This window comes from Salvia miltiorrhiza, chromosome 4, assembly GCF_028751815.1.
Source record: "Salvia miltiorrhiza cultivar Shanhuang (shh) chromosome 4, IMPLAD_Smil_shh, whole genome shotgun sequence".
Classification (NCBI taxonomy): domain Eukaryota; kingdom Viridiplantae; phylum Streptophyta; class Magnoliopsida; order Lamiales; family Lamiaceae; genus Salvia; species Salvia miltiorrhiza.
Window position 1 is genome coordinate 41,594,817 of NC_080390.1, and position 25,056 is coordinate 41,619,872.

Genomic DNA, 25,056 nt, shown 5'->3' on the forward strand with positions numbered 1-25,056 from the left:
ACCTTATTATATTATGCCTCTATTTATAGAGTAGTAAAAAACAAACAAATGCCATGTAAATTCCTAATCAAATTAGAGTTTAGAGAAAAGAAAAAAGAAGTTACTAGTATATATGTAATGTAAACCCTAGGCATTCATAACATACACCTCAGCGCGATCCAATCAAACGTGCGCTTAATCTCCGCCGCTAACATACACTGCCAATGTAAGGTTTAATCGCTCACTCGTCGCCGACATTATCGAAAGCTTAATTTCTTGATTCATTCACGCTTTCATCTTTTATTTGTGCGTGAGATTGTGCTGCAAAATCTATATCGAAATCCACAAACTTCTTTTTAGAGAATTTATGTGTTTTTGAGGTGCAAGAGAGGTGTTTGGAGCTCGATTTATATATGGCGGAAACGGCGACGACGATGATCAGTTCGAATGGGGTGGGCAGGACTGAACCGGAGTTCGATTCGGTGGCGTTGTTCCATAGGAGGATTGAGTTCCATCAAGCTCAGAAGCATTTCAATGGTTTTGTAAACGAGAGCAGCAATGGGTTTAAGCTGGTGAAGCTGAACTCGGTCAAGGCTTCCGGTTTCGCCCCTAAAAACGAAAAATCATTGGAGCATTCTGATGTCGGGATGGATCCTGAGCTCAGCTTCGAGATTACATTTCGCAGAATTGTGAGTGCTCGGAATATTTACACTCATATGGTTGAATTTACTTGTTGTTCCTCTAGACGGGGTTTATTTTATTGTTTTTTACTGTTATTTTCTAGATTTATTTGAATGTTAATGATGGAAGATTGTTTGTTACTTGTTAGATTTTCTCTCTGTTTTTTTGGATTATATATTTTGATATTTTTAGAACAATTGTTTTCCAGTAATTTGGTGTTATCGGATGAGATAGAAGAAATGCACTAGAACTTGCTTAGTAAAGTAGCAGACTAGCAGTCATGCATAGTAATGCTCCTACTGGCTTCAATTTGTTGGGAAGTAGGAGAATGTCGTCCCTTGAAATGCACCTATGTCATGGGCTCCCGTTTTCTTGTTTTATTTTACGATAAGTTTCGTATCATTCCGTGCTTCATCTACCCACTTTCACTTGTATACTTGGGGAGTGATCCCTTTGATGGAAAAGGGTGGAAAACATATATATTCCGTCCAATTCATGATAACATATCATGGTGTATTGATGTGATATTATTTTCCCTTGTTTTTTCACCATAGTGAACATGGGATATAAAAGGTAGGGTCCATTAAAATGTGATAAAATATTTCCATCTTTTTTTATCCCTCATTTTATTATGATAAATGCTCAACCAAAGAGAACGCGCCTTGGTGGTTCCATTTCCCCTTCTTGGCAGGTTCAATTTGAATTTCCATCCAATGACATCTATGGATGAGCCAACTGTTATGTTTGGAGTATTGTTTTTCACAAATATTTGAAATGATATTTTATTGTGTGAGTCTACGGTTTTGAATTATGTTTTGAGGAGTCACATAGCATGTACAAAGGCTCAAACTTGTATTTCAGGGTGCAGGTTTGCGTAACCTTGGAAACACTTGTTTCCTTAATTCGGTACTGCAATGCCTGACATATACTGCACCATTAGCTGCCTATCTTCAAAGTGGAAAGCATCAAAATTCTTGTGAGTTTTCCTCATTTTATCAGTTTATCTATCTCATTGGTTTCTTATCTAATTTTAAGAAAGGATTGGGCAGATATTTCGTGACATACATTTTTCAGCATGTGTTTACTCTGACGACCTATAATTTATGAAGGTCGTACTGCCGGGTTTTGTGCATTATGTGCCATCCAGAAACATGTCAGTCGAGCTCTGCAGTCAAGCGGGAGGATTCTAGAGCCTAAGGATCTTGTGTCGAACTTGAGATGTATCCTATGATAATGAAAGAGATGTGCTTTTGCATTTGTGCTCAGTTCTCGAAGTATTTCACGTGTAGGTAGTCATTAAAAGTCTCTTAGCGTCATGTAATCATACACATCGTTGGTCTCTTACTCTTTACGTTGGAGTCCTTAATAAAAATATTAGGCATATCTCGGAGCTTTCGCAATGCCAGGCAAGAAGATGCTCATGAGTTTATGGTGAATCTGCTCGAATCAATGCATAAGTGCTGCTTACCATGTGGAGTGCCAAGTGAATCTCCTAGTGCTTACGAGAAAAGCTTGGTCCACAAGATATTTGGTGGTCGATTGCGAAGTCAGGTGCTTTTGTTATTGAATTTGAGGCTGTTAGTGTTTCTGTTTTCTCTTTGTTGTGCTAATTATATTTTGTCGTTCCCTAGGTGAAATGCATGCAGTGCTCGTACTGCTCTAACAAATTTGATCCATTCTTGGATCTAAGTCTAGAAATACAGAAAGCAGACTCATTGTACAAGGCACTTGCTCATTTCACCGCCAAAGAGCAGTTAGATGGAGGTGCCAGGGAATATCAGTGTGATCAATGTAAACAGAAAGTAAAGGCTTCGAAGCAGCTAACAGTACACAAGGCACCTCAAGTACTCGCTGTTCACCTGAAGCGTTTCAGTTCGCATTCTCCTGGCCAAAAAGTTGATAAAAGAGTTGCTTTTGAACCTACCTTGGACTTGAAACCTTTTGTCACTGGCCCCTATGTAAGTTCTACTCTTGTTTTTTTCTCACGTTCGTGGCCAATTTGAGATATCTCACCTTTTATTCTTCTAGAGCTCCTACTTGTATTCTTCTTTTGCTCCTTTTGCTCATCCTCTTGTTTGGGCGTGTCCTTGTCCTCATTGTGCTTGTTCTCTTGTAAATTGTTTCAATGTTTTTATTTTCATCATATTTTTTGTCACAAGCTTTGTATACAAGGACCAGCAAACTCTTTTTTTTAAAAAATAGTTCTTTGGATACCTGCATTCTTACTTGTTCAAAGTTATTATCACTATTATCTTGTATATGATATTTCTCTTTTTTAGGATGGGGATCTGAAATACACTCTCTATGGAGTTCTTGTTCATTATGGTTGGAGCACTCATTCCGGCCATTATTACTGTTTTGTTCGCACATCGAGTGGCATGTGGTATTCCCTTGATGACAATCAGGTATGAGAAAATAACTGTTATCTTGATGTGCTTTTGTCTGCTGTAATATGGTTCAAATACAAACCTCTTTCATTTCTATTTTCAATTTATTTCACGGTTACCGTCATTTTGGCATTTAATAGGTTGTCCAAGTTAATGAGAGGAAAGTTCTGGAACAGAAGGCCTATATGTTGTTCTATGTTCGTGATAGAAAAAACGTTGGCTCGAAGAATCATGTTAATGCCCTTCAGAAAGATAACATGGTGATGAATGCCATCGGAAATGCTGCATATTCAAAATTGAACTTGGAATTGAAAGAGAAAATCCAAAACGGTTCAGATAAGAGAAAGTTAAATGGCGCTGCAGCTTTATCCGGGAGGGCTGCACCGGTGACTGCTCTACCAAATGAGGCTCCTTCGGAAAATATGTCCTCAAACATTAATGGCAAATTGACAGCTGAGAATTTGGACCTTGGAAGAAATGCCAAGTGTGAATCGATGGTGCCACCGACAAAGGCTCCACTGAAGGAATATTCTTCGATGGAATTAAATTCAAGCGTTAATGGCTCTGGCGGTGCTTCAAATGGAGGTCATGTCGCAACAGATACCTGCCACAACACGTCGGGTGTTGTAGAAGAGCAGAGTACAAACACAGTTTTATTGTCCGACAGTAGGCCTCAAGTTTCAATGTATAAGAAAGAAACAAGTAGCTCTATTGCCATGCCATCGGGCTGCAAGGATAGTGATGAGGACAAACCTTGTGAATCAGCTGAGAAGGCTCCTGACATTGCTGTGCTCAGCAGATTATCTCCAGACCAATGCAAAATGGTTGGCCCCATTTCTGAAATGGTATTTTACTATATTAATATAATCTGTTAGGCTAATGGCATTATTGTTACATTGTTCCTTTTTGTGTTTTTGCTTTCTCTCATTCTTTTGGTATAAAGGTGGATAATACTTATCATTGTTTCTTTTCATCCATTCAGAATGCTAGCGGAAGCAGAATGCCAACGGGAGCAATTGGTGAACTAGGGAAAAGCATTCGAGACGAGCAGGCACCAAAGAAGGCTGTCGGTCCAAATACTGAGGTAACTGTTGAAAATGGGCGAAGAATCAATGTGCAGTCGAAAGAGCCTCTCAGACTTGGGATAACTAAGAAGAAAAGGCAAGACCTTAAAGTAAAAAGGAAGCTCTTGAAGTATCAGGCAGTCACCACATCACTCAGCTCTAACCTTATATTAGGTGGGGGCCTCTGCTTACGAAAGAAAAAGCACAAGCAGAAACTGATGAGAAAGCAAAGTTCTATGCTTAAGAAGTCTCCCGATACGAAGGATATGTTAAGTGAGAATGGGTTACCATCAAAGCTAGGACAATCGGCATCTAAAGAATCATTTCCTCAAGCTGTTGTTGACGAATCTACTTGCTCTCGGGAAAAGAAAGCCAAATTTGTTTCAGATGGTGATAGTAGTAGCATATCAGGTGATGCTATTGATAAGGACTTTAGAAAGAGGATTCTTCTCGATGGCTCCACAGTTTCTGCTGAAAAGCAACCTGACATAAGGCAATCGACTGCTCAAGGAGCGGGGATGTCTGCAGAGCACCAAAGAGAGTTGAGGCAAAATGATGTCATGAACATGCTTACCAGGGGCTTAGAAGAGACAACCGGTAAAGAACACGGTGTTTGTGATGTTTACCAACTAATAATAATTCCTACTTATTTTCGTTTCTTTTCTTAAATCTACGCGTCTGATTGCAGTTGGTCGTTGGGATGACATTGGTGTTTCACTATCTACTAAATATAAGACAAGAGCATCAGGAGCTGCTGCCCAAATCGGTTATATTGGGGATGAGTGGTAAGTCATCTCATAATTACTTGAAATAGTTTTTGTGAATGAAAGAACAATCTTCAGATCATTTTGAAATACAATACTTTTCCTTATAGATAGGACAAACATATGTAATGGTTGTGACATCTCTTGCTGACAGGGATGAGGAGTACGACAGAGGAAAGAGGAAGAAGGTAAGGGTCCCTGTTGTTAGCTTCGATGGACCAAACTTATTCCAAGAAATTGCAAACAAAAGATCGAAAACAAAGAGAGCAAAGCTCGACAGATCCAGAGATGGGAACCAGCCATTTAGGATATGATGATGATTATGGTGGTGGTGGAGCATTTGGGGGGTGTCTAAACATTCCATGGGAGAGAAGCTTACATTTTCTGTCTACTCGTAACGCGGTTACTGCAATTTTGGCTGTTGAGATGGTGTCACAAGGCTTTGGAAGACCAGAATTCTGTAATTTTTCCTTGTGTTTCTGTTCATAATTATGGATTTACTGTGGGTGGTGTATTTATTTCCTGCTTTCAGCTTCATTTTGAGAAGAAGCTGAAAGAGGGTATAGGGTGAGAGCGAAATTGTATTAGCTTAATAACATGTTTAAGTGACATCTTCAAGCTGTCCATTTACTTATACAAAGTTACAATTGCATAAATTTTAATGACTTCTAAATTTTGTAGATTGCAAAAGAAAACACAGTTGTAGCTAAAGAGAAATCCATCTTGGATTTAGTTTGGAACATGAAAACTGTGAAAATTGTAAATTGCAATTTTTACCTAATTAAATTTAGGGGTTTCGACAAATAAAATCACGAATTAGTTCAAATTTATAATTTTAACGTCACTTTTGAAGTGTGGCGAATTAAATTGTTATCTTTTCAATTTTTACAATTATGTCCCTCCAAATTATAAAGGGATTGTATCCTGTATTAGCACCATAATTTTCAATATTCAACAATTTTATAGAATACGATGTCGTAACATGAATATTAATGACGAACTGATTCAAGTAAAATCCAACTCAACAATTCGACGATCGACGATCGGAAAAAATTAGAAGACTTATGGAATAGATGATGATTTAATTTGCTACATTTCAAAAATCACGTTAAAATTACAAATTCGAAATAGTTTGTAATTTTAATTGTCAAAACCCCAATCCACTATCATCCTGACCCGAATTAGAAAATGAGATTCTGAGAAGCTGAAGCACCTCACCTGCATAAATAAATAGGATTAAAAGTCTAAACAAGAAATCAATCCATGGCAACACCAACAGCTGAGATAATTTCATTTCACGCAAATTTAAAAATTTTCTTACCATTTTCCCTTTCCTTTTCCGCTTTTATTAATTGAAAAATCCAAAAACCGTTGCGTAACGGTGCCTGTCATTCCATTATAAAACCATTGCATTTATTTGGCAGAGTTGCCCTTTAGCTTTATTTGCTTTTGCAGACTCCACGCAACAACATTCGGTTGGGGTGCAGCCCACACCTTTAGCTCGTCTCTCGCCTTCATCTCCTGCAAAATAAATTAGGTGCCCATTTTGTCAATTCGTTTTTTTTTTTTTTTTTTTTTTATGAGTTAATCTTGATGAAGTAGAGGCTAATTGTTAGTTGTTATGATTTGTTTTTTCTTTTTCTTTTTTGTTAATTTCATTGTTTATACAGTTCTTTATGAGTTCTTGGATTAAAGGGCTTATGGGTCGGGAAATGATGGTTTCTTGATTTTCTCTTTTTGAATCGTTTTCAGTTTTTCCGGTTAAAATTTACTAAATTTAGCATGTATCAATCTCAGAGGCAAAAGTTTGTTGTTCGCAACTTTATGTTGTCAGTTTCTTGTCTTTCTTTTTCAAGGGTCATTTGTTAAAAATCTGAAATTTGAATGAGGATTGATTTCGAGCTTTTTTCGTTTCAGGCTTTAAAATGGAAGGTATCGTTGTTAGGAGAGTTATCGCTTCTGATAACAGTTGCCTCTTCAATGCAGTAGGGTAAGCTTTGAGTCCTAATGTGTATGACTTGCGTAGAAAAGAACAGCAATGAACTTTTATGTGATGGCATGATTTGGTTTGGTTTTATGGTGAGCACATGCTTTTATATCACTTTTATGTGATGGCATGATTTGGTTTGGTTTTATGGTAAGCACATGCTTTTATATCGAATAACTGAGTTTTGGAATTCGTATTGCAGTTATGTCATGGATCATGACAGAAACAAGGCTTCCGAGCTGAGACAGGTTGCGAATCAGATTACATTATGTCACTTTTTTTGTTTCTTAGAAAGGGAAATTTGGATACTGAAAACTGTGACCTGATTTATTCGTTTTGTTCCCCTTTGTATGTTGCGTAGATCCATAGTCGAATGCCCAAGTTTTAGTTGCCTTTGAACAAGTGAGATGGAATTTTAGGGGAAATCAAATTATATCGCGACTTTCACATGGCTGGATACTTTTGGAAAGATCACATTATGATATTCATGCTCCTAAATCCTCTTTATTACAAGCTTTTTTTTAGAATCACGATCTTTAAATCTTGAGTGTATAATGAACACTATCATCGTTGACTTGTAGACTTTACATTGCATCACGACATATGTATGGAACATTGAGTATGAACAATGATTATTTGGTTTATTTCTTTCTTTCTTCACGACAATTGTGACTTCGAAATGGTGAAGGTTATAGCAGCGACAGTTGCCAGTGATCCAGAGAAGTATTCCGAAGCATTCCTTGGAAAGACTAATGAAGAGTACTGTGCATGGATTCTAAACCCAGAAAAGTGGGGAGGTTAGTTTTGGTGCTTTAAGGATTCTTTAGTTGGGTCCCCGTATCACATCTGAATCGCATATTATTGTAGTACTTTGAATTGGAAGTATGTGATGTTTTCTAGTATTATGTATGTTGCCTCTCATATATAGGGTTCCTGTTGTCTTGTATTGTCATCACACACTTTCACAGCCTATGTTGCTGTTAGTTATTGATGGCAGCCTCACTGCGTATGACATGCACCACATTTTCGTTTTAAGTTGAACTGGACTTGTGTGCTATTAGCTGCGAGTCATACAATTTGTTTTTTTGTTATGAGATAAATGTGCAGTTAATCCATGATTTCCTTGTCTCCCCACAAGGCAATATAGCCATATAAGTCAAGAACTGATCCCTACAAAATTACTAAAAGGCATTGAATGAGTTTGGGCCATCTTTTAAAACATTGATTCTATGATCATTAAAACTAGGAATAATGAATTCTGACAATTCTATGAAGTTGTGGTTGGCCAAAAGATGCCATTTTGTAGTTTAGCTACTTGAATTTTGGATAGGAAAGAGTCATTCAGAAGTATACCTCTGTGAATCTCCCAATGGAGAACTGAGCTTGACTTTGAGAGCCAGACCACTATTGCAGAATTCCCTATAACCTATAAAAAGCAGATGTCTTTCGTTGGTTTTCGTTTTGTTGACGTCATATCATTGTCTTATAAATATATAAGTCCTGCATATGGTAAATTTTAATACTTCTAAGAAGCTTTTATGGAATAGCTATATTGGGGTTAGTGGGGTCTCGAGACATAGCTGAGACTGCTTGTTTTATCTCTTTAGTTGTGATATAGCTCCTGACGAAACCTCTCTAGGCCCCCCTTTTGCTCATTTCATGGAGGTTGAAATTGGAATTGTTACGTTTATATTTCACACAGTACGGATTTCTGCCTTTATGCTTATTTATGTATGTATAACAACCTTATCTATTGCTAATCAGGCTGTATTGCTGACTCTTTGTTCCTTAATCAGTCAAGAGTCAGGACACTTCTTCATTTAAATTGTTGCTCGAAGCCTATTGTATGTAGAAAATTTTCTTTCCCCTGTCTGGATATACGTTCTTTATATAAAATATTGATGTGTGTTTAGACACACACAAATGCCTTGTAGCTTAGTGATAAGATGAGTGACCAGTGATCGGTATTCCTCGCACACTAAAAGAAAGACTTAAAATGTAGTGGAGTTTTGTCATTAAGGTCTGATCTTTTTCTTGGTTTAATAGGTGCTATTGAGCTTGCAATATTGGCTGATTATTATGGACGAGAGATTGCTGCTTATGATATACAAACCACAAGATGTGATTTGTATGGGCAGGTAAGTGCTGGCAGCTCAATGTCTGATCCAGGTTCATTCTTTTGGAATATGGCATGGGTGGGATTCTTGACTATTCATTCCTTTGAATCGTTACAGGAAAAGAAATTTGCAGAAAGAGCAATGCTTATATACGATGGCCTCCATTACGATGCTCTGGCCGTATGCTTTTTATCTCTCTACCCCTTTCCTAAATAAATATGTGCATTTATGATATGCTTTTAGGTCCTTCAAGGTGACTTATTTTGAGTTATATTTGATTTTTTTTTGGGGGGGGAGGAGGGGCTTCGTTGTCTATGTATACGCGTCGTGCTGCTCAGTAGGAGCTTTCTCGAATGAGTTATTTGGTCTAAGTTAATGTCTTGACTTAATTTTACACAATAATTAGAAAGCAATTAATGCCAAAAGGCGATACATCTTGCGTTGCTGAGATTTGTCTTGAGAATCTGGTTTTCATCGAATATTTATGTAATATAAACTTTTAATTGCTTGAGCACTATATAAGTATATAAACATCTATATTTCAACAGATGTCGCCCTCTGAAGGAGCTCCTGAGGAATTTGATCAGACAATATTCACAGTGCAGATGGACCGAACCGTGGGGCCAGTCGAGAGACTCGCCCTTAATCTTGTAAGAGACCAGCAGAGGTAAAATATTCAACACAGCAACAGCATTTCGCTCGTTTAGTTTTCTCCTCTTTCAATGGCCTTCTCTCTACTCTACTGCCTTCATGTTGCTGTTGTTTACACGAGTGTGACATATCACTTCTTATGTTAGGTTCAAAGTGTTTTTTTCCACACGAGATGAGTTGATTTGGACAATTTACTATGATGTTTATTTCTTCTTCTTTTTTGCCTAATATACTATTTCTCTTTCTTTCTTCATTTTTGGGGGTAAAATTTAGGAAGAGGAGCTATACAGATACTGCAAACTTCACTCTGCGATGTGGTGTGTGTCAAATTGGAGTTGTGGGGCAGAAGGTATGAACATGATCTTGGTTGTGCTCAGTTTCTCGAATTTGAGACAACACGATGCTCGACTTTCGATTTTGCAGGAGGCCGTAGAGCACGCGCAGGCGACGGGGCACGTCAACTTCCAGGAATTCAAATGAGGCCACACTTAGCAGCAGATCAAATCTCTGCATTTGCTTTGCTTGTTTAGTGCTGTTGTTGTACAACTCCAAAATATGCAGTTGTTGTATCATTTTCGAATTCATTTGGTATAGAATAAGAATAAACAAATAAGTCCCATGATGTTAAATTTGAATATTAAAGAAATTTGTTGTATTTGACATTTTTAATTCCAGTGATTTTTTTTTATGTAGTGTTGATGAAATTTGAGAAGAAATAGTAGGACAGGTGAATGTAAGGTTGGGTGCGCTTATTAATTAATGGCTTTAGATGTAAGTATTTGGTTGGTTTAAGTTAATGATGATTTCATCAAGTTTAAGTTTAATCATTTCATCTTTTTGTGGTGTCACCTCTCAACACTTAAACATCCAACTTATTTCTTAATTATGTGTCGGAAACTTAATTACAATAATGCATGCAGTAGATATGTAAGTGGATCATTAACAATTATGGTGATTATTTTCATAATTGAATATTGGGTAATTAAATTTGACATAGAAAGGCTTCTTAAGGTTGGAGATGTGATGTGCTATCAGAAAAAGAATGATGACTGCATGTTTAAGAATTGAGAGGCTTATTACACACTTAATAATAAAATTGTGACTCCTCATTAAAATTATTTTTTCTTTAAAGAAAAAGAATGAGACTTTTCAGTTTCCATATTATAATGATTTATTTTGAGACTTGCTATGTCAATTTATCCATAAATTAGAACTATGCCAAATTAGCCCAACAAAAATGTGTCACACGTTAATGCGCACACGATTTTACTTACATAATTTATTTATTTTTGAGCTCTAGAAAACTTAAAAGACAATATACACATATATCAAAAATCTCAAAAATACGCAATAAAATTTGGAAATGATACGTCAAACACCCAATCCCAGTCAACTAAAATCCTTAACTTCAAATATATTTCGATTCATAATTTATAAACTTAATATAAATATTAAAAAAGATTCAGAAAATGTATTACAAACTGAATCATAAAACTTCTATGATCAAAATATAATATTAAATCACGATAAAAACACAAATTTTCCTAAAACCCTTTTTTTTTTTTTTTTTGAATTACCTAAAACCCAATTTCAGTGTTTAAATGACTTAAATGTAACTGAATTGAGCTGATTTGATTGACTTAACCATCCAATTTCCAAAATACCCTTGCATCTGCATCGTTGATTTTGACTATGAGATAAATTTCTGGCAAAAAATAGGCTGAGTTGGCAGCCTGAAATCCAGCATGGCTTAATCGGCGATGACACAAAAATGACGTCGTTATTTTTAAAATACAAAACGGCGTCATTTAACTTAAAGACAAGCATGAAGCAATATATAGGATGATGTTATTGATTCTATCGAATGCCAAAATAATTTAGAAATAAATAGAGCTATTATAATAATAGGATGAAAGATAATAGGATGAAAGATAAGAAAGCAATTAGAAGAAATGACCGAAATGATTCTTACTAATGACCTAAGCAATTGCCCAAGGATTCCACCGAATAGTTGAGGATTTATCACTTGAATGCTACGTCCAACTCTGAGGAGATTTTGGGGGAAATGACTAAAGAAAATAGATTTTGAGAATTAGGGCATTTAATTAAAATATTTTGGGGGAAATTACTAAAGGTTATTGATTAAAATGTCACATAAGCCGCCATAAATTTATCTCGTAGTCAAAATCAGAAAGATTTCAAAGTTTGTGGTTTTAAAGGCAGAATCTTTTGTTAGAGGTTAAAATCAGAATTCGCTCAAAGTTCGTGGTTTTACATGCCATTAACCCTTTTTTATATATATATATAAAGCTATAAAAGGACTTTGGTTGTAAACGAATCTTTATTTTTTATATTTTTTTGAAGGAAAAGAGAGATTTTATTAACCACACGTACATGGAGTATGGAGATGACCCTCCACAAACATTGGGGGTTCATTCCAAACATGCAACTTAGAAACATCTCTCGCAGCTTTAGCTAAGCAATGTGCAATAGCGTTTTGAGTACGACGAACATTACAAATTCGGATACCAGGCATGGAAGATAACTCTCTATAGCACAACTAGAACGCCTCTCTCCTTTATAAACTCCATCTTCTTCAATATGACGTCACATGCAATCTTACTATCACACATAGCCATGCAAATAGCCAAGACTCTTCAACCATGAAAGTCCCTCCTTCACGCCCATGAGCTCCCCTTCTACAACATCACGACGACCTGGAAATTTCATAGCCTTTCCAGCCAAAAACTTCCCGACATTGTTCCTCACCACCATACCAATCCTGTTGGGTATCTTCGCCTAGCCAGGGTTACACCACTTGGTTCCCGAACCTCCTGTCTTCCCCACACGTACTCAAGTACTTGAATCTCCGTCTTCTTCTTCTCTGTCACTTCGACTTCGCTGCTCTGCCGAGAATCTTCGACTTCTCTGCTAAGGCGAATCTTGACTTCGCTGCTCTGCCGAGAATCTTTGACTCCGCTGCTCTGGAGAGCCTCGATCTCTCTGCTCTGAAGCTTCGATCCCTCTGCTCTGAAGTGTAGACTTCTCTGCTCTGGCAGAGTTGACTTCTCTGCTCTGGTCCTCACTTTGCTGCTCTGCAAATCACAAAGGGAAAAAACAGCAAGTAAAGAGAACAACAGAAAACTTACAGAAAGAAAGAAAGATAGAAATCAGAGGAAACTCGATGTGGGAAAAATGTGTCCTCGGGACACTTTGGCTCAGATTTTTCCCACAGTAGGCAGGGCCCTTCCGGCAGCTCAATGATCACGGCTCAAGGGGAACAGGAGAAACAGATTAGCACCCCAATCTCGATTGCACAGCCACCAGCAGCAGGAATCCGATGGACAGGATTCCGATAGCTTGCACACTCACAAAGTATCACCAAACCAGGAAACCGATGGACAGGAATCCGGTGATACAAGCACTCAATCGAAGCGAAGTTCACACCCACAGTCACCAATCAGGAAACCACGAACAGGAATCCGGCGACACTTCAAGAAGGAATAGCAGAGCCTTCTGAGTCAAACAGTGTGTGTAACTTCCTTACAATTGAAAGACTTGCAGCAGGGATAAAAAGGAGTGGAGGTCATTGGGAAGAAGGGTGGGGCATTGAAGTCGGAGGTGGGGATCGAGGAGACGGGCGGCGGAAAAAGATGAAGCGACGCAGGTAAGTGAGGATGAGGGGAGTAAATCTGAAGGGCAGTGGGCTTAGGATTTGGGAATGGGCCGGGTAGCAGATTTGGGCTAGGGAAGAGTATTGGGCCAGAGGAGTTAATGATAATTGGGCCAACTCTCCACAAATCCCCATGGTATTATCATGCTCAAAGAAAGCCGCATCCACACCACATCTCACCCAGCCAGCTTGTATGCCATGCCATCCCATGCACGACTCAGAACTCACAGGAGAGGTCGTCTCCACAGCAGGCGCCGATGAGGTGTCCTGAGCTAACACCCACTCCTCCCGACATAGATTGGCCAGAACCACCGTACAGCTCGGACTAGGAATAACATCCTCCCAAACCGCCTTATTCATATCCTTCCAAATGTGCCAAAGTAACATCCCAATCTTAGCCGCCAAACCCCTATCACCAGTCATCAACGCCGAGATAGCCTCCTTGAAAGACTCACAGTGTGCTCGAATTGAGGTTAACTGCAGCGAGAAACCTCCAACCTCCCAACATTGCTTCGCGAAAGGACAAGCAATGAAAATGTGCCACAAATTCTCATAACCAATTTTGCAAATCCCACATTCGCTGCCCACCTGAATACCACGCGACAGAAGCTTCGCTTTGGAGGGAAGATTGTCTTTTGTCACCAGCTATAAAAAAGATTTCACTTTCGGGGGAACGTCAAGCTTCCAAATATGAGACCAAGGTCCCTCCTCACCAACCTGAGTAGAAAACGAGCTGACATGTCTCAGTTACTACAGCCAGTGAAGTACCTTAACCCTTTGCCTTGAGTATTTAAAGAAAAAATCTCCAATACTCAATCTTATCACACCGCTACTCCCATTATTTTCCTTGTCTTTCTTGCCATTTGGACCCTTCTTCTTCCCGTCTTCCGACGAAGAAGATGGCTCTCTTTTGGCAATAACAAGTGCTTGCACATCTCTTTCCCACAACTTTCTTAGCCGTAACTAGAGCATTCAACAACTCGAAAAAAGTATTATCCTTCTTGCTCATAACAGCGTTGAGGCGAAAGTTCGTAATTAAAAGACTCGGGAAGATGGTTCAGGAAAATATCGACTTTTGCATCACCGTCGATACTCCCACTAAGCAAGTCAAGTCCATCAAACAAGTTTGCCAAGCGCATGACATGCTCGTGCACTGAGCTATGCTCGCTCATAAAAATAATAAGATTACTCACATCAAATTTAAACGAGCAGCTCGGTTCGACTCTCTGAACGCTTTCTTGAGATTCAGCATGATGCTAAGAGCATCGTCCATGCCCTGATGATGTTAGAGTTGCAAGATTTGTGACATTATTATCATAATATAGCATATAACTACATTATTCGTCTTATGTCACCTTTTATGCAATTCATTTTTCCATCAATTAACTCATCGTTCGGATAAATAGGATGTGGAGTAGTAGGAAACACAAAAAAAATTGTGCTAGTTCGTGATGAAGATAAACTCCAAAATTGCGCTTCCATGTATATATGGACCGGTTAAAGACTTTGTGCAAAAATAATAAACAATAGGAGATATAGACATATCTGAAAAAGCGAACATAAAAGCTCATAATTCGTAACAACAATATTGAAACATTTTGATAAAACAATATTGATGAAATCTCCAACTGCCCAAGGAATCTCTTGTGTAAGCCACTCAGTGTGGTCGTTTAGACATGAACCCCTCAATCAGACTATTCACCTAGTCGTTTAATTTCAATCCCTATCAATTTAACCTTTTGACAAATGAAATTAATGGTTGGACCTTTAACTAGACCATATCATACTTAAGAAGGGACTCCGCGGGGAGTTGTACTTAATATGATATCTAAGCAATAACCACAATCTAACCTTGAACGTTAAATTCTCAAAATTGACATACTCACTAGGACCATGCCGCTTTCAATTCAATTTCTCGGTTATCTTATTTAATCTCATCCTCTAAAGTACTTGTGAAAAATTACACGAGTAAGCCACGCAGTGTGGATGTTTATTGCATAACTCCCACTACTTAAATGGATTAAATATTTTATTTAGAAGTCTCAGTCTGACAAACTGGTGAAAAACATATGTGAAGTAAGCCACGCTGTGTGGACGTTTACTCACATTGTCGATCACTTTGTCTAAAAACCGTTTGTGGAGGTCTACATTAAAATGCGGTTTTATATAAAAGGAAAAAGGATCTCATGAAAGCACAAAGACGCAGACTATGAGATTGAGACTCAAAAAGAGATCAAGGAAAAACAACGAAAAAAGAACTCCCAAGCCTGAAAGGCTTCAGCACCCTAAGCACCTAACTAACTAATAAAAAGGAAAAGCCATATTTGTGTGCTGCTCTTGCAACTCCATTTCATCTGCCCATCTACCGTTGGCAATATTATTCATAACCTGCATACTAGCACTTCTGCCATGATCAATGACAAAGTCTCTCGGCTTATAGCCCATTTCCACTGCGTTCCTGAGGCGATTTTTTATATTATCTTCTGAACTCTGTGGAACACGTGGACGTTCCATCCCCTTCGGAGGACGACCCCGTCTCTTAGGTGTCACATTGTCAGCGAGCATTTGCATGCCCTGGTTAACTTGCTCCTCTAACCTACCTAGGCGACTAGCAAAATCATCCGTCATAGTAGTGGCCGAATCCTTGCCATGGTGAGAGATTCCCGCTGCCGCAATTGCATCCTCACTCCCGCTGCTTTTGTCATGAACCGAAGCCTTAATGGCCGAAATTGAGGAAGTAAGGTCAGTCCCCAAAGCAACCTCAGCCGCGCTTCCATCCGACATCTCGACCTGAATCTCCTCGTCCACCTCCACATCGCTCCCAGCTTGCTGAATCTCATCCCCCTTGTCCTCCGGAGCCATCGCCGCAGCTGACGGATCAGGACTAAGAGGCCGCAGCTCCTGAACCGCCGAAACCACCTGGAGTTGTTGCTGCTCTTGCTGTAATTCTTGCTCTTCCGTCGATAGAAGAGCAAATGAGTTCCCCGGAGAACGTTGTTGCGCCCCGGCGGCCCGATCCGTGGAATCAACGTGCTTCTTTCCCCTCTCAACAACCTGCCACTCTTTGTCAGGCAGTGTCATCGGATCTGATAGTTCAGGCACGCCTGCATCAGTCGAAGAATCGATCTTAGCTACACGTCGTTTCTTCCGACAAGTATCCTGGGCATGACCAGTTATTTTGCAACTATCACAGTAGAGCGGCAAATTTTCGAAGACAAATTCAACATAAAAAGAAATATCCCTGCGGTCAATCAGAAGAAAAGACGGGGGATTGTGAGACATATCCATTTCAACTAGTATGCGTGCAAATTGCCCAAAGTCGCGCCCCACCGTCGCTCTATCAATCTTCAACGGATGACCCAAAAACCGTCCAATCCCGGAGATCACCTGTGGATTCCAATACTCAATTGGCAGATAGTGAATGCGAACCCAAACATTCACCAAAGGGGAGTTCTCTTTAAAAGGATCAAAATTCCGGGTCCATTTACGGAGTCGGAGATGCCCCTTAGAGAGCTCCCAAACCACCTTCTCCTTTGCAATCGAAAAGTCCGCTGCCGAAGTAAATCGGAGCGTAAAATAACCCTTTCCCAACGGAATGAGTTGCCAATAAGATGTCAAACTCCATAATTGCTGAAGTTCCAGCTTAAGTTCCATAGTTGATCGAGGCTTATCACCTTTCCAAAGCAGCAAGCGCCCTGTCAAAGCAAATTCGAATTCCTGACTTCCTTAAGATACAGATCCATCGGTATTTTGAGGGAGAACTGATCACCCTCTTTCGTGGGCTTAAGATCATGGAAGTTATGCGCTGCCAGATCCGATTTCTTCTTGCCTGTGGCAAGCGCATAAGAAGCCCTAGCTTCATGCACGTTGGGGTTGTTGGAGGTGTTGTTGTCGGCTACAGTAGTAGGAACGATAGAACCGATCGGAGCCTTAGCAGCAGCGGGCGCGGCCGACCTGCAACTACTCCGGCAGAAGATCTCGGCCCCATGATCAGAGATCGCTGAAAGGAGAGAGGGATGAGTAAGTAGATTGAGATCGAGGTGCTTCAAAATTGGCTGAAACCGAAGGGAGATTGAGTCTCCCCTTATCCGGACCGACGATTGTGGAATCCATCTTCCGGAAGGACGGACGGCGGCGGCGGTTAAGGAAGGCTTGAGGCTAGGGTTTCTCGCATCGGCGGCGCTTTCATAATTTTAAGAATAAAAATTATTAAGTAATAACCACAATCTAACTTTGAAATTAAATTCGCGAATTTGACATATTCACTAGGACCATGCCGCATTCAATTTAATTTCTTAGTTATCTTATTTAATTCAATCCTCTAAAGTACTCGTGAAAAATTATACGAGTAAGCCACGCAGTGTGGATGTTTACCGCATAACTCCCACTACTTAAATGGATTAAATATTTGTTTAGAAGTCTCAACTTGACAAACTCGTGAAAAAACAAATGTGAAGTAAGCTATGCAGTGTGAACGTTTACTCACATTGTAAAACACTTTGTCTTGAGACCGTTTGTGGAAAACTAAATAATTTTTAATCATCTATAAAATTATTAATACAACTTAGTCTTTTTCTTTCAAAAGGTTTTGATCATGCAAAAAACACATAATCCTAAACATGATTTTCTAGAACTCAACATGTAAAACATGCTCGCAGAAATTCTAAAACATGCTTAATAAATGCGATAAAACTTAGCATGCTCGTCTAAGCGTTGTTAATAAACAAATATTAACAAACTGGATATGCTATAAAAGCAATATCCGAAGCACTTAAAAATACACTACATGCTCTTGCATAATACTTATAAAACATCCACGACATACGAAGAAAAAAAAACAAAATAAAATAAATAATTCTTCGTGGCTCATTCGTGGAAACCCATTCTAATCTATTAAAAAAATAGAAAAGAATTAAAAAAAAAACTTGGGCTGAGGATTACCCAATAAGAACGAATTGGGCTAAAAAAACGCCCCAAAACAAAGCAAAGACAGCCCCCTTGGGCCTAAGGCCGAGCCCAGACCGCCCAGGCCCAAAAACAAAAACCGCAGCCCATAGCTGTCAGACCCGGTCAGCTGCTGAAAAAATCGGTCCGCGCCCAGACTCGGTCCAAAAAAGGCTCGTTGACCCGTCAGCCTCTTTACAGCCAGGGTTTGCGAAACCCTAGCCGCCGCCGTGCTTCACCTGTTCCGCCGCCACAGGTTTTCCCAGCCGCCGGTAGCTTCGCCGCCTGGACTACCCCTGCCTCCGACGCCTTACGAACCGAAGCCGGCCGCGAAAACACACTGTCCCACCGCCTACCTTCTTATCCGACGACTCTCTGCAAACAAAGACACGGCTTTGCCTGGCCAGCTGTGAAAACACAGCTGCCATCCCTGAGCTCCGGTCGCAAACGCCACCGTGCTAAGACTCGACTGCAGACTCGATTTCACGCCGTCGACCTCTCGCTGCCTTCCGTCAACAGCTTAACACGTAGCGCTGTGAGCTTCAGCCTCTGCCGGCACAACACCAGCTGCTCTACCGTGCACCTGCTCCGGTAAGCTTTGCTGCTGTCCCTACATGGCAGTTAAGCAAGCAGGAGTCGTCGGAGCGACTCCAACCCTTAACGCCAAAAGGGCAGTTCAGCCTCCATGCAGTAAGTGCGTACCGGAATCCTGTGCCGGGCGACCAGCGGGAGCCCGGAAGGTGTCGAACACAGCAATTCATCCTCGTTCTTCGTTTGATGCGTCCGTTTCACTTCTCATTTTCCAGATTACAGATTACAACAAAAAAACGAATACAATCCGAAAATTTAATCTAACCACAAATTTTCTCGTGCTAGAAAAACGATTGCAACGTCAAAACAACATATCCCACGAATCAACGAGCCACGAAGAACGAACACAGATAAATAAATTAAAACACACACATATTAATCGAACGTGAATTATCAGACAGAGCCAAAAAAACTAATCCAGGCTCTACCAATTGTAGGAATATTAAACTTAATTAATACTCGATTTGCCCGATGATCGTCTGGATTATCTTAATTCAAGATACATCGATTAAACCTAACATGCTCCTATTAATTTAAATATTGCGCCAAGGAGTTCAGAAATACCTGAATAATTCCTAAGAATTCATCAATTCGTCACTGAACATGTCAGTCAACTTCAACCCTTCGTTTGAAGCCTCAAACGTCATCCAATAGTATTTTTTCCAGAAATACGACTTCTTTGTCTTCGAGAGAGCTTTCCGTGGACGCATGTTTCACCTCAATCGGAGTTATGTAGAAAAAGTTATGTCCTTTCTTCGGAGATTGTCAGAACTTGATTTCCTGCGAAAATCTGACTCCAGCTTTGATCTTCTGGACCGTATCCCGCTCAATCCCCTACGTCGCCATCCGACGATCTTCGAGGATTCGTCGGAGAAAATATCCACTCAACAGGTGCCGCTCAACTCTCACAGTAAACCTAATTTTGTAATCTGAAATTACATATTACGTCTGGTCTGGTCTGTTCAGAGAGCTGAACTGTATTTATAATTATAAATACAGGATATGGGCCAAACTTATGAGTTAGGTTATTTTCTCCTACTGGGCTCAGGAGTCTTTGGGACAGCCCAGGATCAAATACAAGGAATAAAGATGGGCCTCAAATGAATTAATTCTTATGATCAGCCCAGATCACAATTAAATCATAAATATTAATTCATTCCACTAGAAAATCAATATTGACTTACCCATTTATTGTCGATGATGAGTCGAGACTTGTATTTAGACTTATCGAACCCCCGTATTTAAGATATCCAACATCCATTAATTAATTAAAGCTTCTGACAACTTATATTAATTAATTTCTTAGTAATCCTTAAGTAGTACCACTCAACCTTATTATTGCACCTGAACTTAATCAACCTGCAGGGTTTAGTGCAATAAACCTTTTGTGCTCCTTAAGGGGATGTTATCATTCTATACCGGGATACGGCCACCTAATACAGATTACCAAATGTTATATATAAATTGCTATCACCAAAGATACAGAGTACTCAAGTTAATATGTAACTCTCACCCATAGTAAGTTAAAGTGCTACACAAATTCATATATACACCTGAAATCTTATTAGGATTTAGGTATCATTAAGTCACCGAGATCTTGATTCTTCACTTAGGTCAGACAGAAAAATACATCTCACTGTGATCCTATCAATACGTTTACACGCACCAGTATAGACAAGTAGTCAAGACAAACTACTTCCATCTATACTGCAGCCTAAAACAATAACTCGTCCTAGAGTCGTCTCGGCTGTGATCAATTTTATATCTCATAAGGTTATTCCAATTATATGGTCTTCTGTGATCTACAACACACCATATAATCTACTTATATAGAGATAATGGGACATTCATATGCAATTATGGATAATTCAGATCGGAGATAAGATAGTGAACTTAGAAATCATTGTATACAAGTATAAAAGTTCTTGCTTTCAGTATATAAATCCAACAATATGAAGACGACCTGTTAAGAAATTGCTCGACACTAATACTAACACGACACGATCCAAACAAACACGGTACAGATACGACACGAAAAGGATAACGATACGATTTGAATCATGTTGACACGACATGATTTAGTACAAACCCTGATTAAACACGACTCGATAGCAATACAAAAAGTAAAAAATTATAATGAATAAGGAAGAGCATGAATTTTATGTTGCTTGGCGGCAGAACAAATGATGTAATTAGAGAAAAAAAGTCACCAAAATGTAAAATACCTTAACTCTAAAATAATAATTAAAAGAGGTAATTGCCTGTAAATCCCTAACGTTTACACGGAATTGGTTTTTGCACCTATTTTTATTTTTCTTCTTTTAAATACCTAACCTTTAGTTTTTGTCTCAAATTTGTCCGGTGACCGGTTTTTTCTAACACCGGAGCCGGAAATGCCACGGTGGCAGCCGGAATCGACAAGGTGGCAGCCGGAATTGACACATAGACATTTTCTTTTACATGTGGCATAAAAAAAAACAAAAACAAATAAAAGAAAACAAAAATCGAAACCAGTGCCCTTTTCCCTTCCCCCACCCCTAACTTCCCCTCCCCCCACCCGCTGCCGCCGCTGCCACCAGTCCGGCACTCGCCACCCCCTCCCCCTCCCCACCCTCGGCGCCGCCCCCTCCCCCTTCTCAGAGCCCGTCAGCCCTCCACCCCAAATCTTTGCGCCGCCTCCCTTTGAATTTCTGCGTCTTCTTAGATTTTAGATCTGTGCGATTGTGTAGGGGTTAGCCGGAGAAGATGTCGGCTGGGGTTGGGGTTGCGTGGCCGAATTTGCAGAGATCGACGGGGCTGGGGTTACGTTGGGATTTTACAGAGATTTGCGTGGCCGAATATGCTGAATTTGCGTGGCCGAATTTGCAGAGATTTGCAGAGATCGGCAAGGCGCACTACCACAGCCTGGGAGGGAAGGGCTGACGGGTCTGGGGAGGAGGAGGGGGCGGCGGGCGCCGGCGTGTGGTTGTGGCAGGCTGCGGCGGGATCTGGGGTTGGGGAGGGAGGCACCGGGATCTGGGGATGGGGGAGGGGCTGAAGGGATTTTGGGGGAGAGGAGGGGTAGACGGGGTCTGGGGAGGGGGAGGCCGACGGGTTTAGGGAGGGGGAAGGTGCTGCCGGCGCCGGCGTGTGGTGGCGGCAGGCGGCGCCGGCGGGCGGGGGGGGGGGGGGAGTTAGGGTTTGGGAGGTGGGAGAATGGAGAAGATGATGATGTGGATGTTTTCTTTATCATTTTTTTATTTTTTTTCCACATGTCCTAAATTTGCTTAGGTGTCACTTTCCGGCTGCTACTGCATCGATTCCGGCTACCACCTTGTAATTTCCGGCGCCGGCGTAAGAAAAATCCGATCACCGGATAAATTTGAGACAAAAACTAAAGGTTAGGTATTTAAAAGAAGAAAAATAAAAATAGGTGCAAAAACCAATTCCGTGTAAACGTTAGGGATTTACAGGCAATTACTCCTAATTAAAATAAAAATAATAATATTAATTCTAACAAGTTACTCGAACCCGACACGAAATTATCGTATCCTTATCAAATCGGCACGATAAGGATACGAACCCGATAAGACTTGACATTAATTCATTAATTTTGTGCAATTTCATAGGGTGTCTAAAATTACCAGCCCCACCTCTCATTAATTTACTAGCCCCACACTATAAACACCTCCTTGAACAATTTCTAAAAGAGCAGTTGGATCATTTAAGAACCTTAGCCTCTATTGTCCTTCCTCAACACACCATCTATCTTCTTCTTTTTAATTTGTACTACTATTTTTTCTTTCTTTCATTTCTCTCCAAATAAAACATTAACTGACCCTCAAAAAAGGAATAAAACATTAACTAAGAGAAGAAGGAGACTTGAAAATAAGTTCATCGAGACCACATAATTGAAGATCAAGATTTTTATTTTTAAATTTTTTTCTCTTTGATAATATTTCCTTATGACTTAAGATTTGTTTTGATTATTAATATGCTTGGTTAAAAGTTGTTATCTTAGTGATTAAATTAGATGAATATACTAAACACATTTTTTATACGATACAATTAACCACTTGTTCCACACTCTGTTTATTTTAACACAATAATTTATTTCGTTCATACATGCCTAAGGTACATAAAATATTTTACCAATAAACTAAAATAACATTCGATGCGAATTAAAAAAAAAAAAAGCCTAAGTCAAATGTGTAGTCGATAAGTAGGAACCGCCATGAGACGCTTAGCTCTAGCAGTAACCAAACCAAAGTGCTCAGACATATCTATGTCGTGAGGCTTCATACCATTTGGAAGCTCCCAATGAAAGCAATGCACCAATTGCGCCACCAGCAGTTTGACCAGCGCCGAGCCTAGTTGCATCCCGGGGCATCCTCGCCTGCCCGAGCTAAATGGTATAAGCTCGAAATGCCGGCCCCTCATGTCTATATCGCTACCAACGAACCTCTCCGGCGTAAAAGAGTCGGGGTTAGCCCAAACATCGGGATCCCTCCCGATAGCCCACACGTTCACCATCACTCTTGATTTTTTGGGTATGTGGAAACCTTGCAGCTCACAGTCTTCCATGGATTCGTGAGGGATTAAGAGGGGCGCCACGGGATGGAGGCGCATCGTTTCCTTCACCACACACTCCAAGTATTCGAGTTTGTCCAGATGCGATTCTTCAACCATGGATTCCAATCCCACCATTGATTCCAATTCTTCCTGGAGTTTCTTCATTACGGTGGGATGCCGCAATAGTTCTGACATTGTCCACTCCGTTGCAGTTGCAGAGGTATCCATTCCTGCTATCAGTAAATCCTACACCAATTTTTCATTTCTTTGATATTATTGATCCCCCCAAAAAATTGAGAAAGAAAAATGAAGATACGAACCAGGAGCACGGCCTTGATGTGGGTACGGTCGAATTCGAATCCAGCTTCCCCGGAGTCCATGATCGCCATCATGGTATCAACAAAGTCGTGGCTCTGCTGCTTCTTCTGAAGGTGATCTTCCATGATCTTCTCCAAGAATCCATCAAACACGTTGCTCAACCGCTTCATTCTGCGATTCAGGCCATGGAGATCAAGTCCCCCAATGTAGGGGAAATAGTCTGCGAGATTGAACTGCGCGGTGATCTCGAGCGCCTCGCTGAACAGAGCTTTGAACCCATCCTGCTCGTCGAGATCGCTGTCGGAATACTTCCTCCCGAGAATCATCAAGCAATTCATATCACCGTTGACGGCGGAGATTCTGGCTCTGAGATCCACGGTGTCCCTGCTCTGCTTGAGCGACGCAACCAGCAGCCCGACCTCGGCCTTTCTCATGGGCTCGAATTGCTTCATCTTGGAAGCGCTGAGCAGCTGCAAGGTGCAGAGTTTACGCATGTTGCGCCAGTACGGGCCGTAGGGCGCGAAAGCCAGATTCCTCTGGTCGTAGCTCATCCGGCAGGACGCATCGCTGCGAGGCCTGCTGGCGAAGACGAGGTCGTGGGTCTTGAGAACGAGCTCGGCGGCTGCGGGAGACGACACCACCACTGCGCGCACGAAGCCCAAGCGAAGGCCCATGATGGGGCCATGTTTTCGGGCTAGACGGCACAGATCTACGTGAGGATTCTTGCCCACCAGGTGGAAATGGCCTAGTATGGGAAGCCCTATCGGGCCGGGAGGCAGTCTGTTCGGGCCGAGTAGTTGTTGGAGGAGATAAACAAGTAGGATCGCTGATAAAACCGCCCATATCCAAGCCATCATTCTAGGCTAGAACAAAAAGTTGCTCTCACTTCTTCGCGGATTTGTAATGTAATGTACCTATCAACGGCTAGTTTTATCAATGGCCAACAAAAACCGGTCATAGCTAAAGACAAACAAAAAAATAATAATAAAATATTAAAATCAAAAGAAATGCACAACCGGCTGTCAATTTGGATTGCAGATCGACAAAAACAACCTTCACCCTTGGTTTGACATGTGGTATTTTATATTAAAAAATATAACAAATAATAAAAAAATAAAAATATTTAAGTTGTAGTAGGTTATTGATAAAACATAAGGTTGTTAAATTATAGGTTGTATATGTGGAAGACAGATAAATAAATTTTTTATTAAAAAGTTGGGTTCTTGTACGTTGTTGATAAACATATAAGTAATCTACTCGACTTTCTCGGCGTGTTCAAACTTTCAACTAATTTTACCAACCAAGTCAAATTGAATACAGTGATTCATAAATTTAATACTTAAAGTCAG

General features: G+C 40.3%; 3 protein-coding genes across 6 annotated transcripts; 2 read left to right on the forward strand and 1 right to left on the reverse strand.

The window, feature by feature from the left end:
• The first annotated feature begins 138 nt into the window (after positions 1 to 138).
• On the forward strand, positions 139 to 5,531 carry LOC131021732 (ubiquitin carboxyl-terminal hydrolase 23-like). 4 transcript variants are annotated; one of them, XM_057951009.1, is made up of 10 exons: positions 139 to 668; positions 1,522 to 1,636; positions 1,770 to 1,880; positions 2,039 to 2,211; positions 2,292 to 2,618; positions 2,940 to 3,065; positions 3,188 to 3,892; positions 4,030 to 4,720; positions 4,800 to 4,896; positions 5,030 to 5,531. In XM_057951009.1, the coding sequence occupies exons 1-10, from the start codon at positions 393 to 395 to the stop codon at positions 5,187 to 5,189; spliced, it is 2,781 nt and encodes a 926-aa protein (XP_057806992.1). In that variant the 5' UTR covers positions 139 to 392; the 3' UTR covers positions 5,190 to 5,531. The 4 variants fall into 4 exon arrangements, with proteins under 4 accessions (XP_057806992.1, XP_057806994.1, XP_057806995.1 ...); XM_057951011.1 differs by having other exon boundaries at positions 4,030 to 4,708; XM_057951012.1 differs by having other exon boundaries at positions 3,188 to 3,871.
• A 581-nt stretch (positions 5,532 to 6,112) lies between these two features.
• LOC131021734 (OVARIAN TUMOR DOMAIN-containing deubiquitinating enzyme 2-like) lies at positions 6,113 to 10,283 on the forward strand. Its single transcript, XM_057951014.1, has 9 exons — positions 6,113 to 6,412; positions 6,793 to 6,865; positions 7,065 to 7,110; positions 7,551 to 7,659; positions 8,909 to 9,000; positions 9,097 to 9,159; positions 9,528 to 9,646; positions 9,904 to 9,979; positions 10,054 to 10,283. The coding sequence occupies exons 2-9, from the start codon at positions 6,801 to 6,803 to the stop codon at positions 10,108 to 10,110; spliced, it is 627 nt and encodes a 208-aa protein (XP_057806997.1). The 5' UTR covers positions 6,113 to 6,412; positions 6,793 to 6,800; the 3' UTR covers positions 10,111 to 10,283.
• A 12,625-nt stretch (positions 10,284 to 22,908) lies between these two features.
• LOC131021735 (cytochrome P450 71AU50-like) lies at positions 22,909 to 24,743 on the reverse strand. Its single transcript, XM_057951015.1, has 2 exons — positions 23,710 to 24,743; positions 22,909 to 23,635 (listed from the first exon to the last, which is right to left on the reverse strand). Exons 1-2 carry the CDS (start codon positions 24,562 to 24,564, stop codon positions 23,021 to 23,023), a joined length of 1,470 nt encoding a protein of 489 aa, XP_057806998.1. The 5' UTR covers positions 24,565 to 24,743; the 3' UTR covers positions 22,909 to 23,020.
• Positions 24,744 to 25,056: the final 313 nt, after the last annotated feature.